General features: G+C 41.6%; 1 protein-coding gene across 6 annotated transcripts in view; it reads left to right on the top strand.

Moving 5' to 3' along the window:
* Nucleotides 1-21,081, top strand: part of dicer1 (dicer 1, ribonuclease type III) — a gene marked incomplete at its 3' end in the record, with an annotated part of 94,649 nt that overhangs the window by 60,754 nt on the left and 12,814 nt on the right. For 5 of the 6 annotated variants that reach the window (XM_079693739.1, XM_079693742.1, XM_079693740.1 and 2 more), the window contains 5 exons: nucleotides 5,659-5,917; nucleotides 9,402-9,670; nucleotides 11,321-11,483; nucleotides 11,588-11,663; nucleotides 12,472-16,849. In XM_079693739.1, coding sequence (XP_079549865.1) covers nucleotides 5,659-5,917; nucleotides 9,402-9,670; nucleotides 11,321-11,483; nucleotides 11,588-11,663; nucleotides 12,472-12,637 — 933 coding nt within the window. Of the gene's footprint in view, nucleotides 1-5,658; nucleotides 5,918-9,401; nucleotides 9,671-11,320; nucleotides 11,484-11,587; nucleotides 11,664-12,471; nucleotides 16,850-21,081 lie in introns of those variants that run through there. The other variant, XR_013810328.1, reaches the window with a different exon arrangement.

Here is a 21,081-nt window from a genome sequence, read left to right as displayed (position 1 = left end):
ATTAGAGATGTGCTGGTTACCATGGTGAAACACTCCATATAATATTAAAATATAATAACAACTCCAACTATTTACTTTTACACAAATACTGTGATTATTGCCATTTTCTGATGGCACTGCAGGGGTACACATTAAGGGTAAAAAGCCACTGCCCCTTCGTGCCGGTGGAATTGTATTATCACTGGCCCCACCATTGTAACCACTGGCCCGGAGCATTCGTCCAAAAAAAATCGACTAATAATGAAGAAAATTAACACATTTGTTGCAATAGTAATTTATGCACTAACTACATTACTACTTGTACTACAACATTTGAATAATCAGTTCTTCCCCATTTTCCTCAATTGTTCATATTTGGTTTATTAAAATAATGACATTGTGGTCATTGTTAAAAAAAATCTGCTATTATTATGAGTATTATTATTTGTATAATCAGGGTGTCCGCGGGGTCTTAAAAAGTATTAAAAGTTGATAAATCAATTTAGCGAAAATTAAGGCTTTTAAAAAGTATTAAAAAGTATAACACGGCATTTTCCAAGGTATTAAGAAGTCCCACAGCAACGACAACATGAAACACCCTTTAATTTACTGAAACGACATGTCGGGAAACCCCCTCAAGGCGGCCCCCATAGCGCGCCGTAAAATGCTGCTTCTTATTTTAAGTTTCGTTGCCTTGCTCCGTTCTGTGGGGGGGGGGGGGGTCCCAAGGTGGGTAGACCGGCATACGCAACTCTCTGGGGGTCCAACGGCTCCATGTGTAAGCCCTATAATCATTTTCTGATTACGATGAAATAGCCCGCCTCCCTCTCCCAACGTCTCCTGCTGCTGCTGGGCTGTCAGAAGAGGGGGAGGAAAAGAGAGGCAGGCACCGTTTATTAAACATTATTATACAGAGAACAGAGTCGTCATCAATTTGTTTTAAAGCTCAATAAATAACAAAGAAGACCTCTGATCGGAACTCTTCTAATTTTGTACGGAAGATTTCAACTTTAACGGACATGTTGACCGGCGTAAAAAATTTTTTTAACGGAAAATCTGCCGCATGGTTCCCTCGTCCCTTGGAAGAGGCGGAGAGGTGGGTGTTTTTCATCAAGTGGTGGACTACCTGAGAGATATACAGCAGGAGAACATGTCGTCCACCGCGGAGAATAAACAGAAGGGCAACCATGGCAACCATGCTCCGGGGTCTTCTTCGCTGCTTTTGGTGTATTTTGTGGCGGCACCTGCGCCACTTACAGGCCTGGCATATGTACTACAGCGTTTCCAGCATTTCCAGCGGTCTAGTGTGAACGGACACATTAATGAATCAAATGCGTGTGAACGGAAGACTTTTTTAGGTTTGCGTATGCGTTTTACCGTATGCGTCCTCGTGGGGCCGGGGTCTAAGCCAAACTATATCCGGTCACAGAGATCTGCTATTTTAAAGTACAACATATAGTCTATATTAAGAACGAGAAAAGTCTTAACATATATATCGTTTTTTGTAAACATATGACAAATGTGTGAGGGTGATGACGTCAGAGCATCGTCTTATGTGCCAGGGCTTAGCCCCGGACAGCCCCAGCCCAATTTAATCCCTGGGTATTTGTGAGGGAGCTCCTATGGCATTACCCCGCTGAACCTCACCAAAGTTTAATATAATTCATAGTTCAAAGTTTTGTCAATTGTTTCGTTTATTGGTCAAATACTGGTTTCCAATGGTTTCTGAGGAGTTTTACTGGAATGAAAGAGCACAGAGTACAGAAGCAACAAAGCAGTATACTGCATTAAACCTGACCTTCACAGAGAGGTTGAAGTTCATGTGGAGAGGAGGCTTCAGTAGTCTGTCTGCACTCTGTTTAGTTTTGCTATCTTACAATCAATATAGTAAATGTGAGGTAAAGTGTGTCGCCAATGTAACCGGTTAGAACTCAAAGTTGCGATCAGGTCTTAAAATGTATGGAAAGGGTCTTAAAAAAGGTCTTAAAAGGTATTAAATTTGACCCCAGGATTTCTGCATATACCCTGATAATGCACTTTCTGCCTTCCTGTCATTAGGAGTTAGAAATGTAATGGCTATAGATTAGATTAGATCCTTCATTATCCTAAACTGCTGGGACATTTCCCTATAGCCAATACCTTTATATTTTCTACTCTTCACTTACTTGTCAACATAGGTCGGCATTGATGTACAGAGCCGACAGAAGACCTTTTTTATATTGGCATCATATTGAGAGGTGCAGCCAGTGACGCGTCATAAAACTAGGAAGTAAGCGGCTGGCTGGTTCCCTTGACAAAAAGCAATAGGATTTCTGCACAGGGTTTTGGAAAATAGCTGGAAATAAGGTCCGTGGAAAACAAACCTGTTTGATAAATGCACGTTTTGTTCAGCCGGATAATCTCCACATGTCTACCCTACTTTTATAATTTTCGAATCATAAATCTAATCGATAGATTATAAAAGGGTTTTAGGACGCGTCACTGCACCACTAGAAGCCAACTCCATCGATCAAGCTGGCTGAAACTTTCTCTCCCTCTTCTTCTCATACTCCCTGTCACTCTCCTTTAACTCCTCCGGTGACTTTCTTTTATTTGAAGATTGTTTTTTGCACGGCGCTTGGCCGGTTACCGCTGGTATTAAAAACATTTTGGCGAGTCTGTAGTGAAGGAGCGCGCTCCCGCTCACGGGAGCCTGCTCGCGCTGCGCTCCGCAGCAAATAGCTGTTTGCTTTTCACCCAACAATGACAAGCGACTCACGAAACGCTATGTTGTAGCTTTGATAAACGAAACAATTTAACAAAATTGCTAGTCAAAATAACAATACCACAGGAAACATTTTTTTTTAAACAATATCTTTAGTGGCCCGAGTGGGCAAGTGGAAAGTACGTTATGCTGGCCCGGGGTGTCTAAATAGTGCTTCGGGCCAGCGGGCCATTTATAATGTCGAGCCCTGCAATGTGAACACCACCTGTCTGATCTAACATTAGCTGGTGAAGGGTTCCTTAAGTTCAGTGTGGGAGAGGCAGGTGTGTTCTGAGACTCACAGAGGAAACTCCGTCCAGTGTGCCTGCTCCACGTCTTGGGACAGGAGGGTTCACAGCTGGGTCTCAGACAGCAAGGACATATTTTAATATCCCACACCTGTTCTGGTCATATTTTCTGTGTTTATTGATCAGCTTAAAAACCACTGATAGGAAAGCTATATAACGATTGTCATTTTAAAGGCATGGCGTTTTGTCTTTTATTGAGTAGCATATGTGACCCGCTCTATCGAAAATTAGTCGGAAGTCGCAACGGCTAATTTCAAAATAAACGTGGATTTGCGTAAAACAATTGTTTCTCGGGGTTCGAGTGTTTGGTTTGATTTTAAATAAACAAAGTGTTGGCTTTCAGAATATGAAACTTTTATTTCCAAAATCACATGATAAATACATGTTTGAAGCTTGTAAAGGGAAGAAGACAGGCACCTCTCACTCGCCACTCTGCTGTTCCGCAGCACTGCTTCCCCTCCCTCCCTCCCTCCACACACACTCGCGAGCTTCCCCCAGACCAGTAATCCAAACGAAAATATCTTCCCTCCGTAATAGTTTGATCATTTGCTCCGCTAATAATCAATCAGATCGATGGATTCCAGAGAAGAGGAGACTTTGAAGGCCTCTTTCTCAAAATTATATAATGTGACATATGTTGCTTAAAGGGGACCTATCATGCAAAATGCACCTTTGTACGTCTTTTATACATGAATATGTGTCCCCGGTGTTCCAAGGAACTCACCAAGTGTCAGAAAACACAACCCTCTCTATTTTCCTCCTTAGCCAAATCTCTAAAAAAGGTGCTGCAACGGATCTGAAAAAAACGGCCGGAGCTGTTGGATTAACATTAACATGCTTATTGTAGTTGTAAGTGCACTGCCTTGCGGCCTGTAGCACCGTCCTTGATGGAGCATATGTGTGGGCTGGACCTGTATTTTACAGGAAAGAAGTGAGCAGAGAGTAGAGTAGTTGTCGATTCTTGTTCTGTTTTCTGTGAATATCTGCCTCACCCTCTCAGACTTTGAGTTGCGCGCGCTACTAAAGAGACGTGTTACCATGGAAACCAAACAATGGTGCTGTATTAAAGTCAGAGTGGAAACAGTCGTGTGTAAATCTGATTTTGTCAGAAATGCGGGAGAAATATGACCACGGGAGGAAACCGGGAGAGGGCAATGAAATCGGGAGTCTCCCGCGAAAATCGGGAGGGTTGACAAGTATGTTGTCAACTAACCATTCAGAAACGTCCTGCTGCAACCGAGATGTTTGCACCTCCACCAAAACCTCCGCTGCTTCAGGGTCAGTTTCTGGATCAAATTGATAATATGCTTGAACACATGCATTGCTCTGAGATGACATGTTTATTCCACACTCGTAATCACAGCAAACATGGTAACGTGACTCTCGCCGGCTCATGCCCCCCTCTTCTGCGGGGGGGCGTGGTCAGCTGCTGCTCAGAATTTTCAAAGACAGGCTTGGAATAGAGCGAAAATGAGCGAAACGAGGCATGGCTAAAAAATTGTCTGTTTGGTATTTTGAAAAATAAAATGTATAAATATACCTTATATAGGTATGGTCATACACTATATCATTTAAATATAGCATGATAGGTCTCCTTTAATATTTGGAGTACAACAACAATCCTGATATCATTAGAAAGCTAGGAATCTCCTCTTTCCAACGCTGTATACAACTCAAAAGGTGTCTTCGGGTCAATGCGACTGATTTCGATGGAGCAGGTCACATATTTCAAATAGTACGAGTCCTGTCAATAGATTTGTGCATAACGCAAACAAATATTATATCTATATTATGCAAGCCTTAATCAGACCTCTTAACACAAAGAATTTCCCTGAGCTTAAGGCATACATAAAACTACCTGTAAACGAACCACACTACGTGTTAGCCTCAGCCTGGCTGTTCACATTTATTTAAAGGGTTTTTGCTGACACGTGTAATTGTGCTAAGGGGAAATTATTTTCTTCTGCCATTATTATCAGAGAGACTTAAATTGGTGACTTCAACAGATGTTCCTACTCAAAGTCAGGTTAATACCGGCCATGGTAAACACTGCCACCGTCCCCATGCAGGGGTACACATTAAGGGTAAAATGCCACTGGCCCTCCGTGCCGGTGGAATTGTATTATCAATGGCCCCACCATTGTAACCACTGGCCCGGAGCATTCGTCCAAAAAAAATCGACTTATAATGAAGAAAATTAACACATTTGTTGCAATAGTAATTCATGCACTAACTACATTACTACTTGTAGCCTACTACAACATTTTAATCATCAGTTCTTCCTCATTTTCCTCAATTGTTCATATTTGGTTATTTGGTGGTTTGTTTGCTTTTCACCCAACAATGACAACTGACTCAAGAAACGCTATGTTGTAGCGTTAATAAACGAAACAATTTAACTAAATTGCTAGTCAGAATACCAATACCACAGGACAATTTTTTTTTTTTAAACCAATATTTTTAGTGGCCCGAGTGGGCAAGTGGAAAGCACGTTATGCTGGCCTGGGGTGTCTAAATAGTGCTTCCGGGCCAGCGGGCCATTTATAATGTTGAGCCCTGCCATGTCTGGCCCAGGTGATAGCTGCTCCTCCAAACGCAGATATTAAGAGTTGTTTTTGATGTTGACAGGTGTTACCGATGGACAGGAGGGCTCTGACGGGTGCCGTGGTGCTAAGCGGTCAGACCAAAACTTTGGACCTGAACTACGGCTGGCTGAAGATCCCCCCCCGCTCCGTGCTGGACCATCATCCTGACCCAGAAGGAACTCTGACCCACCTCATCTCCGGCTTCGAGAACTTTGAAAGAAAGATCAACTACACGTTTCAGAACAAGACCTACCTGCTGCAGGCCTTCACTCATGCTTCCTACCATTACAATACCATCACAGGTCAGACATGTTCACTGTAGTGTTACCAGTACAGGTCAAAACCATGTTCACTCTAGTGTTACCAGTACAGGTCAGAGCCAAGTTCACTGTAGTGTTACCAGTACAGGTCAGAAAAAACCATGTTCACTGTAGTGTTACCAGTACAGTTCTGAACCATGTTCACTGTAGTGTTACCAGTACAGGTCAGAACCATGTTCACTGTAGTTTTAGCAGTACAGGTCAGAAAGAACCATGTTCACTGTGGTGTTACCAGTACAGGTCAGAACCATGTTCACTGTAGTTTTAGCAGTACAGGTCAGAAAGAACCATGTTCACCGTAGTGTTACCAGTACAGGTCAAAACCATGTTCACCTCAGTGTTACCAGTACAGGTCAGAACCATGTTCACTGTAGTGTTACCAGTACAGGTCAGAAAGAACCATGTTCACTGTAGTGTTACCAGTACAGGTCAGAACCATGTTCACTGTAGTTTTAGCAGTACAGGTCAGAAAGAACCATGTTCACTCTAGTGTTACCAGTACAGGTCAGAAAGAACCATGTTCACTGTAGTGTTACCAGTACAGGTCAGAACCATGTTCACTGTAGTGTTACCAGTACAGGTCAGAACCATGTTCACTGTAGTGTTACCAGTACAGGTCAGAAAGAACCATGTTCACTGAAGTGTTAACAGTACAGGTCAGAAAGAACCATGTTTACCGTAGTGTTACCAGTACAGGTCAGAACCATGTTCACTGTAGTGTTGGCAGTACAGGTCAGAACCATGTTCACTGTAGTGTTAGCAGTACAGGTCAGAAAGAACCATGTTCACAGTAGTGTTACCAGTACAGTTCTGAACCATGTTCACTGTAGTGTTACCAGTACAGGTCAGAACCATGTTCACTGTAGTGTTAGCAGTACAGGTCAGAAAGAACCATGTTCACTGTAGTGTTACCAGTACAGGTCAGAACCATGTTCACTGCAGTGTTACCAGTACAGGTCAGAAAGAACCATGTTCACTGTAGTGTTACCAGTACAGGTCAAAACCATGTTCACCTCAGTGTTACCAGTACAGGTCAGAACCATGTTCACTGCAGTGTTACCAGTACAGGTCAGAAAGAACCATGTTCACTGTAGTGTTACCAGTACAGGTCAGAACCATGTTCACTGTAGTGTTAGCAGTACAGGTCAGAACCATGTTCACGGTAGTGTTACCAGTACAGGTCAGAACCATGTTCACTGTAGTGTTACCAGTACAGGTCAGCATCATTTTCACTGTTGTGTTGCCAGTACAGGTCAGAAAGAACCATGTTCAAGAATTAGAAGTATAAGTTGATAAAATATTAGTTATTTATAATTGATAATAATAGTGCTGCAATAGATGTTGAGACACTGAGATCTGAATGTTTATTCAGATTAAATGCAACATGGCTGACATTCAAAATAGTTTTTTCATTGGACATTTCCAAATTAAAGTCTAAGCTAGTTCAAATATATATTGCATTTACAAAGAACCATGTTCACTGTAGTGTTACCAGTACAGGTCAGAACCATGTTCACTGTAGTGTTACCAGTACAGGTCAGAAAGAACCATGTTCACCGTAGTGTTACCAGTACAGGTCAGAAAGAACCATGTTCACTGTAGTGTTACCAGTACAGGTCAGAAAGAACCATGTTTACCGTAGTGTTACCAGTACAGGTCAGAACCATGTTCACTGTAGTGTTACCAGTACAGGTCAGAAAGAACCATGTTCACCGTAGTGTTACCAGTACAGGTCAGAACCATGTCCACTGTAGTGTTAGCAGTACAGGTCAGAACCATGTTCACTGTAGTGTTAGCAGTACAGGTCAGAAAGAACCATGTTCACAGTAGTGTTACCAGTACAGTTCTGAACCATGTTCACTGTAGTGTTACCAGTACAGGTCAGAACCATGTTCAATGTAGTGTTAGCAGTACAGGTCAGAAAGAACCATGTTCACTGTAGTGTTACCAGTACAGGTCAGAACCATATTCACCCTAGTGTTACCAGTACAGGTCAGAACCATGTTCACTGCAGTGTTACCAGTAAAGGTCAGAAAGAACCATGTTCACTGTAGTGTTACCAGTACAGGTCAGAACCATGTTCACTGTAGTGTTAGAACCAGAAAGAACCATGTTCAAGAATTAGAAGTATAAGTTGATAAAATATGAGTTATTTATAATTGATAATAACAGTGCTGCAATAGATGTTGAGACACTGAGATCTGAGTGTTTATTTAGATTAAATGCAACATGGCTAACATTCAAAATAGTTTTTTCATTGGACATTTCCAAATTAAAGTCCGAGCTAGTTCAAATATATATTGCATTTACATAGAACCATGTTCACTGTAGTGTTACCAGTACAGGTCAGAACCATGTTCACTGTAGTGTTACCAGTACAGGTCAGAAAGAACCATGTTCACCGTAGTGTTACCAGTACAGGTCAGAAAGAACCATGTTCACTGTAGTGTTAACAGTACAGGTCAGAAAGAACCATGTTTACCGTAGTGTTACCAGTACAGGTCAGAACCATGTTCACTGTAGTGTTACCAGTACAGGTCAGAACCATGTTCACTGTAGTGTTACCAGTACAGGTCAGAAAGAACGATGTTCACTGTAGTGTTACCAGTACAGGTCAGAAAGAACCATGTTCACCGTAGTGTTACCAGTACAGGTCAGAACCATGTTCACTGTAGTGTTAGCAGTACAGGTCAGAAAGAACCATGTTCACACTCGTGTTACCAGTACAGTTCTGAACCATGTTCACTGTAGTGTTACCAGTACAGGTCAGAACCATGTTCAATGTAGTGTTAGCAGTACAGGTCAGAAAGAACCATGTTCACTGTAGTGTTACCAGTACAGGTCAGAACCATATTCACCGTAGTGTTACCAGTACAGGTCAGAACCATGTTCACTGCAGTGTTACCAGTACAGGTCAGAAAGAACCATGTTCACTGTAGTGTTACCAGTACAGGTCAGAACCATGTTCACTGCAGTGTTAGAACCAGAAAGAACCATTTTCAAGAATTAGAAGTATAAGTTGATAAAATATGAGTTATTTATAATTGATAATAACAGTGCTGCAATAGATGTTGAGACACTGAGATCTGAATGTTTATTTAGATTAAATGCAACATGGCTAACATTCAAAATAGTTTTTTCATTGGACATTTCCAAATTAAAGTCCAAGCTAGTTCAAATATATATTGCATTTACACAGACTAAATTGACCGGTGGAACCAAACTAAATGAAAAAACTTTGGATTACTGGAAATGGTCAACAAACCTAGGGTTCCAAAATTCCAGGAATGTTCATGGTGAAAACTCATGAACATAAAAGAACAATTTAATTGATTGGGTTATTTGCTTAGGCTGAATTGACCTTGTTCTATACAGATAGAAACAACCTCTTACAATCATAAGCATCTTTTTTAGAGAAATGAAAACACTAACATTATCATGTCTGACGTCTTGTCTTCCTCTTCAGATTGTTACCAGCGACTGGAGTTCCTCGGCGATGCAATTTTAGACTACCTCATTACAAAGCACCTTTATGAAGACCCCCGGCAGCACTCCCCGGGCGTGCTGACCGACCTGCGCTCAGCACTCGTCAACAACACCATCTTTGCCTCTCTGGCCGTCAAGTACGACTACCACAAGTACTTCAAGGCCATCTCGCCCGAGCTTTTCCACGTCATCGACGACTTCGTGCAGTTCCAGCTGGAGAAGAACGAGATGCAAGGCATGGACTCTGAGGTGAGTAGACCGAAACACAGCGAGCAGCAGTACTGAACAATAAAACCTATCAGTCAATCAAAGTATGTTCATATAGCACAATATCCATTTTTGTTTCATTTACAGTGTGTTGAGTGACCAAACAGCCTAAGCCTCCCGCTGCATAACTAAACCTTGAACCAGCCCTAACTATAAGCTTTAGCAAAACATCAAGTGTTAAGCCTACTCTTTCATGTGTAATTGAAGCTGTAGTGTTTTCCCATTTCAATAAGCGTCTGTATTCCAAAAGATCCTCCTGAATAACAAGGCTGTTTCATATTCCCATGATTTCAGCACTAAGAGAAAATGCAGTTGGATTGAATTTGTCTGGAAAGGGCTATCTTGGCACCAGATCTCCTCCCATTCTTCTGCTGAGGGACTTTATGCCTTAGGGACAGCAGGCACATGTTACACAAACATACAGGAAGTACAGCAGGAAGAATGTGCTGCACTCACTAGCCTGCTTGAAACTGTTCCATGTAGTGACCCACTGCAGATCATTCTCTACAGGTTCTTATTTCATGCTTTTTCAAGAACAGCATGAAATATTGTGTTGACTTCCGTTCATATATTTCAAACACGTTTAGGGTTGTTTGATCATTTCCAAATCAAGATACGTTTGGGAGTTTTGGAATCTTTGCACAATTTCAACACTTTTTTTGTTAACTTATTTTGTATTGAAAATACACATACATGTATTACATACAGTTATATTTACCTTCTTCTGCTAGTTTTTCTGAGCCAGCCATTACCGTATGTGTGACGCTTGATTGAGCGTCCTAGTTTATCCTTAAGTTTGCAACAGCCTGTTGTTGGCTCCACATTTTAAGCAGCATTCCCCATTAGCTAACTTGCTAGCTAGCTAATGTACCACATTTGACACTTTATGTATATGAGAAATGAATGTATTTAATTAGCCAATTCATTCATTTTTCATTTAATCGTTTATTTGGCAGGGACAATGCACAGTAATGAACACTTAAGACATTCAAATGTGTCAAGCGTAACAGTGCCAGATTTAGCTTTGAGCTCATTTCCATCCGCAGTCCCTCAAATAAAACATTTAACAAAATTACATTTTACAAACATAGCAAAAAGAAAATATATGATATGTGAAAAGTGCAAAAGAGCAAGAGCAGCATACACAAGTATTTACCAGTAGTTAGTTAGTTAGTTAGTTAGTTGGCAGTACAATATAGCAGCTACGACTTATAAAGTGCAAGAGAAGATAAAAGTGCTACATCAAGTGCAAGAGGAGATACCCCTGTGATAAAGTGTAATTGATTATGTCTATTTCAAAATGATTTGATTCTATCTAGATAAATACAGCTGTCTGGGCTATCCCATATCACAGTAGGCCCAATATTTGGTAAAAAGTGAAAATATCATTATTTGTATTTTATTGTGCTGCTGACGAGAAGTCATAGTCATTTACAGACATAATAAAACATCTTTGTTTGGTAAATATCTGCATCATATTGCAATCAGTCAAGAAAATAGAAGAATAGAATAGAAGAATAGATTTTTCCCAATTGTGCAGTCCTAGTTTGTTAGCGAGCTCTACTGATACATTTTGTGTGTGTGTGTGTGTGTGTTATGATCTGGTCAGCTAACGACTGTGTGTTCTTTCAGCTGCGGCGCTCAGAAGAGGACGAGGAGAAGGAGGAGGACATTGAGGTCCCGAAGGCCATGGGGGACATCTTTGAGTCGCTGGCCGGAGCCATCTACATGGACAGCAGGATGTCTCTGGAGACCGTGTGGCAGGTGTATTATCCAATGATGAGGCCACTCATAGGTGAGGTGGAGTGGAAGCGTCTTTTGTTTCTATTTTAAGCTAATTGTAGTTATCAGTGTGAGGATGATTCTGATGCCTCGCTCTCCATGCCCCGCCTCTTCCAGAGAAATTCTCTGCCAACGTGCCACGCTCTCCTGTCAGGGAGCTGCTGGAGATGGAGCCAGAAACTGCCAAGTTCAGGTGAGAGTAAAACATTTCTCACAGGAATATGAAGATGTTCTCTTTTCCCCTAACCCTAACCCTAACCCAATGCACAGATGAGAGGACCGCTTATCATAGCTGAGTTCATCTCGTTTGAGCAAGAAGTCATGTTATATTATTCATTTTATAGCCTATTTTAGGAAATGTATCCAGAAAAGCTGTCACCTGCTTTAACCCCCTTCTTTTTAAAGGTGTCAGGTGTGGGACAGGGGTGTTAAGGCGTAGATAAAAAGTCAACAGTTAGCTAAATACAAATGGTGATGATGCGTTGTAGCACTGCGTGTCAAGTTGTAAATCAGAATTGACTACTATCAGCTATTTTGCTTCGATAATTATGACGGGACTGTCTGATGAGCATTCCCCATGGCATAAAAAATGCAGACATTTTTAGGATGATACCAGATTTTCTGCCAAATGTAAAATGATTTGCCTAGAAGAGAACTAGTTAAAATCGGTCAGAAATCCATTTTAAAATTAACTACATGGGGTTTATTGGTGTATATCTTTTTTAACAATGTTCTCCAATTTGGTACCCAGAATCATGGATTAACACTGAAATTTGTATAAATCATTGTTAAGATATCGTTGATAAAACTCAGCATTTCCCTGCAAATAAAAAGCTGAGAAAAAGGGGTGATTAGAAATGGATAAAGGTTCAACTATTGAGTTGAGTGTGCATCATTCAGGGAACAGAGGAATAAGAATGAGAGTAGTATCTTTATTACCCGGCTGTGTGAGATTTAGGCCACCATTAGCCAGGTTCTGACCCCCCTCTTGCTCTGTGCAGCCCTGCGGAGAGGACGTACGATGGTAAGGTGCGGGTGACCGTGGAGGTCGTGGGGAAGGGCAAGTTCAAAGGAGTGGGCCGCAGCTACCGCATCGCCAAGTCTGCGGCGGCGAGACGAGCTCTGCGCAGCCTCAAAGCCAATCAACCTCAGGTCCAGAAAAACTGAGCTCACCCTCCGAGCAACCAGCATTAGCACCTAAGCTACTGACGCTAACGGAGGAAAATCAACACCGGCTTCCAACAGAGCGCCATGCAAGTCCTGCATCTTCAGCTGAGGCAGCCGGGGAACACTGTGGAGACGCAGATGAAGAAGCAGACTGATCTCATTACCATTTCATCAGATCTTTTTTTTTTCTTTTTTTTTTCCTTTTTGCGCCTACACAATCTTTGCTTTCCCTCTCTCAGTGCTTTATTAACGTTTAGCAGTGTGTTTAAAAGAAGGTCAGGTCGCATCGTCTGTTCCTCACCGTTTAGTGTTTGGTTAACCTCTCTGCCGATGGTATGACATTTATGCTTATTGTGTAGTATTAGATTGTACATAGTTCAATCAAAGTATGTAGGAAGAAGAAAAAACGCTAAACTCCTCAGCCTGTGCACTAGTGCCAGTCAGTTTGACAGCGGCGGACGTGGCTAACAGAAACCACTGGAGCAAAACGTTCTTAATCATTTTTGCACTTATTCCATTAGGGTCTGTTACTTCAAGAATCGTGTGGTCACATTGACACCAGAATCATATACGTAGCAAAGTCTATAAATATATATAAAAATAATAAGATACATGATTGGTATTCTTAGGCTTAGTTGCTAAGATTCACCCTCATATCCTGCAAGACGGATAGGAATTCCAACATTCCCAGTTACTGTAATTTAAAGTAGTTTATAAAGCGCACTTGAGGTTGCATGTTCTTGTAGTTTATGTATAAACCATGACAACTGGATTGCGTCTATAAATGTTCTAGATCTACGGATGTATCTAGAGTGTGTGAGCGCAACACTCGATGTAAACGGCATTATCTTGATGATTTGGTTTAACATGTTTTGATACCAAGAATGGAAGGAATGGAACATTCTTGCGCACTTAACGTCTTGCCAAGGATCATCCAGTTTTGATATACGAAGAGAAAGACGTATCATACGTTCAATATGCTGCAGACTTTTCTATATTGGATACTTGTGTAGGCTCAAAATCTTTTCAAATACAGTCTTTGTGAAAAAGGCCAACTCATTTCAACACACACGTGTTGCTCACATCCCGTACTTACCAAAGCTCTAATAGATGTGACACTATGAGGTTAAAGGCGATTCCTGCGGAGAAGACACCAGCCTTTTTATTTTTTTGTGTTTTCTGTTCTGACACATTTTGCTTCTCGCTAAATGTCCGGTCCCCCCAAATCAATAAGCCCTTTTTTCACTTGAATACCTCATTTAATTGCATGCATTTTCTTGTCTTTATATATTTTTCTTTTCTTTTTGTTTGGTGCTATGTTTTTGTATTAAGCTTGAATTTCTCATCTTTTTTTGCACTGTAACTATAATACCTCTTTGTTTGACCTTTTCATTATTTTGGAAATCTGTTTAATTTGGTTGGCGTGTGGATTATTAGATTTCCCCTCCTTCACTAGCTTTTAATTGAATCGGCTGAAAGTCTGCATTTGAATTCTGGGTAAAAACAATCAGGATTGACAAATGGGTAAAAACCTGTAGAGGTAATATGATTGCACTCTTAAACATTTGTATGTATATATAGGCAGAAGGTAAACTTTTATTTGTCCATAAAAAAGGGTTCGAAGAGACACGTGCCTGTATGGTTGCTTAACTGAGTAAAAGAGCGGTGCGGGAATGAGTCCTAAAACGGCATTTAAGCACTTCCTTATAGCTCGTCTCAAAATAAATGTGAGCGTGTTTTGGTTAGATGTCTGAAATAAGGTCTTCGGTTAACACAAGCGAAATACTTTTACAGGTATTGTTTTACGACATTATATGTCCGTAAATACACCAGGTGAATGTCTGACGCTTCAATGAGTCATAAAAACTGTGGTTGCTAACAGGTTTCTAAATGAGACTACTAAACGCCATCACAATGAACATTAGCCGCATTTAGCTTAGCGGTGGCCATGTGACTGAGATGTAGCCATGTGACTGAGATGTAGTTAGCTTACAAGCTAACGTTAGCTTTTTATATAATCTTAGCTTTATAAGCTAATGACTGCTTTTAATTCTGACTATTGAATTAATGTTTCAAAAATCATAAAATGGTGTTAATATGTGGAGGTCATCCTGCCGAACAAAACGTGAAAGTATATATTTTAACCAGATATTGAAGACCTAGAGATTCTCTGATTGGTGAAATCCTTCAGTTGCTATATTTAAATCCATGTGACCCTATGAAGCGTTATGACATTTCAAGTTAAAGAGTGCAGTCTGTCATTATCTCTCTGGGCAACCCATGTATAAAGAGCTAAAGTCAGACTGGTACAGTTCTACATGGGTTCAACTAACTATTGTGTAGGTACCCGATGGGGGGGGGGGGAGGTACTAAAAATAATGTGAAATCCGTCATCTGGTGCCACAGCCGCTCTATTTTATGTCTGTGACTGATAGAAACTAGGATCATAATTCATCTTGGCACCAATATCCAGCATCATGTTTCTATTCAGGAGGGAGCAGTGCGATAGTCAGAACGGACTACGTTTTCTCGCAATGGCAATTTTTTATTTTCTTTGTATATGTAGCACAATTGAGCATTGCACTTGGGCGCCATACTTTACCTCATGTCAGAGTGAAAGGTAGAGGAAGGCGAAGACGTGTATATATGTTGTTGGGAGGACTAACTGGTTCAGGCTTGGCTGCTGTGTGGATGCTGGTTTAGCTCAGAGCTATTTAAAGAGACAGCAAGGGGCTGGGGGGCTCCAAATGTGCTGCGGGGCATCATGTGACAAACACACTGTTAGAAGAATCTCTAAACGTGTATACTTCCTGTATCCTGCCTCAAACAGCTGTTTGGTGAGTCGGACTGGCACGTCCAATCCTGAATGGGATCTTGGTTCAATTCACTTCTGGATTCTCCCTTGTTTCTTCTTCTGTGGTGTGTGAGTTTGACTGACCTTCCCCTTTAACAGAACCTCAAAGGAAAAATCCACCCTAAGGTGCTTCTGTACTTGTGATGAATCCTGAGCCAGGATGACTTCACATGCACCACTTTGTGAATTCCTTTGTACTGGAGCTTTTACTTTTGGAAAAGAAACAAATGTCCAATTGTTCAAATTCTAAATTTGCAATCTTTTATGTTTAAGTGCAAATATCTCAGAAACATGACAAGGCTCCAGAATCTGACACTGTGTTCCTGTAAGGAGTCACATACAATATAGTACATTGTATTTAATACATAACATCATAAATCTGTTGTGCAGCTCTGATAAATGTGGTGCAACAGGAAGTTCACTGCATCCCTCAAATGAAAAGGACTAGCTGTAAAATATTAGCAGTCAATGGAAATACTAAAGTACAAGTACCTCAAAGTTTTACCGATAATTGTACTTTATCCCAGCTCGTGTCAGTTTCCTTAGCTGCTTATCAGACAAGGAAATGCCGTCGTACTGGTGCAAAATTATAAGAAACCCTTCTGTTGGAAGCTCATACAAATCATAGAAAATCAAAGATGGTTATATGAAGAAATGCTTTTCTGCCTTGTGTCTACAGTAGAAGACCTACAAAATCACCACACATCTGAGCTGAGCAGGGACTGATGTGTGGGGCCGTGCTGCAGAATGATGGAACTCAATACGGCTGTCCTGAATAAGGGAAACTATCTGTTTAAAGATTAGTTCCTCATTTAGTTTAAGGATATTTCTTAATCATAATTACATCCACTGTGAATCAAAAGTCCTGAAAGGTCACTTTTTAAAGCTGCTGTATCTGAATGTGATGTGATACATTTGGCCAGGTTTTGACAGGAAATGCATCAGCTAACAGGAAGTTGATCCCTGATAGGCAGCATGTGTTCCAACAGAAGAGCTTTGGGTGGATTTTTCCTGTTAATGATCGCTCATGATCAGTATTAGCAGAGAACAGAAATGCCTGATCAACAATGGGAGTGTGGGAGAGGAGATGGAAGCCAGCATAGATCCCCTGTCTTCTTTGTGGGGGGGGGGGGGGGGGTGTCACGGAGCAGCAGAACACCAGCAGGGGGGGCTAAGCGGTCGGAGCTGCAGTGTAAGGGACATGAACAGAACTCCTCACTCATACTGTAACTGTGCTGCAGTGTTTGCGGTCTGCACCTTATGGATCATGAAGACCTTTAATTGTGTTTGTTTGGACTTTTCTTTTTTTTATATAATTGTAGCCCAGTATATCTACAATAAAAGTAATGGTATGGTCACCATCTTTCCTTCCTGTGCTGTGTTTTGCAGATATACAAACGTTTAGTAGTGCACGATGACTCAGCAACTACTGGCAATATTCTATGGTATTTGCTGAAACATGGTAAATTGTGTTCCCCGGATCATTCATTTGATAAATTGGCGATTCACTTAAACGTTATCTGACACAATTTGGCAAAAATATCCACTTCAAAAAATATTTTCATTGATCCCGTAGACCAGCGGCTCTCAACCTGTGGGCCGCGGCCCCCTAGTGGTCCACCAAGGCATTGCAAGAGGGCCGCCAAATAATTGTTTGTTTTTTTATTATTATTATTTTGTACAGGCTAAAGACACAAACGTGGACATTACAATAACATATTGGAGATGACATTCCCATCTCAGACAAAAACAGAAGAAACAAAGATACAGTCAGTAGGATCACTTCAACATTTCACAAACTAATATAGGTTGACAACCAAACACCACCAAAAACACAATATGGCAAGCATTTTTATTGTACGTTTAATGCCAATCTTCGTTAGAGTTAATTATTTCCCATTTCATGGTGTGATGATGAGCCTTTGATTTTTTTAAGCAATATCTTTTCCAAAATAAATTGTATTTTTTTTAATCTAATCTTCAAACTCCTTATATTAAGATTACTCCTTGATTGACATTTAAAAATATGTATTTTAGCCAGAGGAATAGTTGTATTTATTAACTACGTGCGGTCTTACACTAAAAGCCCAAATCAAATATTAAAGGGTGTAAATGTAAATTCAACATTTGCCGCCAAATAATTAGCAAAACATGATTTGTGTGGAAACATTTTCATTTTTAAGATTTATTTTTTATTTGAACCTCTTTTCTCTTTCTTGATCCTCCTTAGCAACGGTCATTACAGTCCTTGGCAGCGGTCTGTTCTACTGGATTTACAACGGGTCACATGTTCTGAATTGACTGCGTTACTAGATTCATGCTTAACCTTAACCAATTAAAAATGTTAATGCAGGATTTGATATGTTTTACAAGACATAAGGGCAGGAATTCAGAGGAAAAGGAGCCGTTTTGAGCTCTGCTACTGAAAACTGCTTTTTTTTAACTTCATACGTCAAACGCGTCATATTACGTCACATGGGGAAGTTAACTTTCTCGGACTCGTTCTCTGCCCAATCCACGGTAGTAGTTTGTAGTTGGTTTGAGCGGTTGTGATTTAATGAGCTGGTATTTTTTCGGTAATTTTACATTGCATTTCACCATTCGTAATCATGGTGAGCTTGTGTTTGTGCAGGTTGCACAAACTCAAGCCTGTCAGGGCATCGAGTCCACAGTTTGCCTCACGGGAAAAGGACCGGAGCTAGCGTTCGTTCCTGGGTGCGTTGTGCATCCACCTCCCTGCAACACATACTCCGTCTCCACAGCTTTATCAAGAAACCGTATTACATCTCTCTCTCCCCCCTTCGCTGCTCTCTCTCTCCCCCCTTTGCTGCTCTCTCTCTCCCCCCTTCGCTGCTCTCTCTCCCCTCCGGTACACGGCACCGTAAGACGTAGTGTGGAGTTGCATTAGGTAACGCTGTGGTGGCTGTACTGCTCCAGCCGTCTCCTTTGTGTTTGTTTGTTTCCCCCTGTCTGTGTTGTTTGTGTGGGCGTGGTGGCTGTCACTCCTGGCTCCCGGCTCAACCTCCACTCACCTGCTGCAATCAGCTGTGCACCCTCCCCGACTACACACCTGCTTTCCATCAAGCCATTTACAACGGCATATCAACGGAGGCTCCACAACCTTTCTCCGCCAGATCGTCAAGTATCAGCCGTATCTCGCGTCTCCCCTCCGGTCAGCACCGTAGTGTGGAGTTGCATTAGGTAACGCGAGATACGGCTGATACTTGCGCATTAGTTTCTGTTATGGATCAGTATCAACAGTCCTGCCAGTAACGTTACTATATTATCAATAATACTTCTCCACACACCAAAGCTCCATTTCTCTCCGATGGCCGTTATTTTTTCTAATCCTTGGCTGCTCCTGGTCTCTTGGACGCCTAGCAGGCTCATAATTATAATCATATGCATTCAAATATATATTTTCAACCTCTTCTGTGTCAAAACTAACATTGTGATCCATGTTTATTCATACGTTAGACCGGCCGCTCTCCCACTTGTTTCCCCCATGTTAAGTCACACGCGGAAGTGAAAATGTCTTACTAAAACGACGCCAGATGTCACTGTAGTGTATATTGCTGTATATTTTTGGGAAAATCTAGTGTATTCATCATTTTCCTACACATTTATTCACTGGTGTCTCTAACCTCAAGTTGCTCTTTAAGTGGGCCCTGAGTTGAAAAAGGTTGGGAAGCGCTGCCATAGACAAAGACTCAAAATATAAAATCAAATATGAACTATTCATCTGTACATTAATAACTATTATACAATGTATAAAGTTGTGCTGATTTGTCACAGCAGGGTTACTGTGCGGAGCGCATAAAGCTGACCCTTCACGCGATAGCGAGGGGTAGAGTTAGGGATCGCAGATGCCATGGTGCTCGCGGACGGATTAAAACAATTCAACCTAAGTAGCACGCAAATTATACTTTGGCGGCCGTTAATATACCTGGGCGGCCCGCCCAAGTAAAGTCTGTGTGGGAAACCCTGCTATCATACCAGTTCTTATGCAACTCGCAAATATATCTCTCTCTCTTCTCTCTTTTCTATCTCTCTTTTCTCTCTCTTCTCTCTTTTATCTCTCTCTTCTCCCTTTTCTTTCTCTCATCTCTCTTTTCTCTCTCTCTCTTCTCTTTTCTCTCTCTCTCTCTCTCTTCTCTCATCTCTCTTTTCTCTCTCTCTCTCTCAATAGAGGTTTCTCAATACTCTAATTTCCCCTCCTCGACTCCTATCCTCGAGACTTAGTGCCGCCCACAGGAGATGCGAGTGGAGGACTGAGGAGGGGAAGCGAGGAGAGAGAAATGAGAACTCCTCTCCTCTGAGCGGTCATTTTAAAGAGATGTCCGTTAATGATGACAGGAGGCACAGCAGCACTCTGTTTGATGGACAGATAGTTCATGACGACTTATATATTTACTTTTAATTCATTGAAAGTGCTGTATAATGAGACAATAACAGGCTACAGATGCGGACATAGAAACACATATAATTATATATACAATTTCAGAATCAAACAAGTATGAGAGCACTCTCATAACAACGTAACACAATCAGAGACTGGATATATCCCCCCCTCTCTCTGGTCGCTGAAATGGGAAATTTACGGGCCAAAAGATGTATTTATAGAAGTAAGCATAGGACACCAATTTACACACTGCTCTGCTTTCTACACGGACCAGACAGCTGTTCTCACTGTAAACATCGAGTCGCGATGAAAGCAGTTACTAAAATAATATCCAGGGGATGCATGCAGAGCTGTCATTGGCTGAGATAAGTCCGGTGTCAGTACCATATGTGCTCGGGCTACCAGATCTGCTCGGGGTCCGTCGCTTACCAATGATGTCACGCGTTGTGATTGGTTGTACGGTAATTGCACGCTGATTGGTGTAACTAGGGGTGCAGACTAGCGTATACCGGGGGTCTGATCAAAGACGAATGAGTGTGGGTAGAGAGCCGTTTCTCAATCGAAAGGATGCTTGCTTGGTAGCACATGTCTTCCGAGTCACTTCCTTCAGAAGCTAGGCAATAATCTTTCCTGGCATTCGGAAAACGAAGAGTGGAACAGGCTAGCAAGTGTGCAGGTGTGCGTCATATGTGAGGCCCCGCCTTACATTTTCCGCCACAGATTTGGGGAAATTGGTCGGTGCGCAAAGCATTGTGGGGATTTGAAGGACGCGAAGTCTACCCATGTGCAGCCTCGAAATTACCCCCAAACCAAGGACACGGCCTCGGTGGAATTCCAAGTATGCTGGAGATTGGAACAGTCCTTCGGCGGCACTCGATGACATAGTATCATTGAAATATTGGCTTGGAAGCCAGTTTCCTCGCGATTGAGAAACGGCCAGTGAGAGAACAATAAGAATAAGAGAAATCGGGGATGTTAAAATGGTGATCGAGGCTTCTGCTAAGTACTTCTCACAGGAAAAGAGGGATGGAGGAGGGATCAGAGCTCAGGAGACTAGCAGGAGACTGATGTCCAAGAATGAGTCAAAGCAGGACTTGTGCAACCTGGCAAAGTTCAAGAAGTCAGAAGATTGCTCTTTGTAATCTTATCCAGTTATATATATGCAGTTCACCTGTTAATAAATATTTT

This window comes from Notothenia rossii (assembly GCF_949606895.1).
Source record: "Notothenia rossii genome assembly, chromosome: 7".
Classification (NCBI taxonomy): domain Eukaryota; kingdom Metazoa; phylum Chordata; class Actinopteri; order Perciformes; family Nototheniidae; genus Notothenia; species Notothenia rossii.
This window is presented reverse-complemented; position numbering and strand designations above follow the sequence as displayed.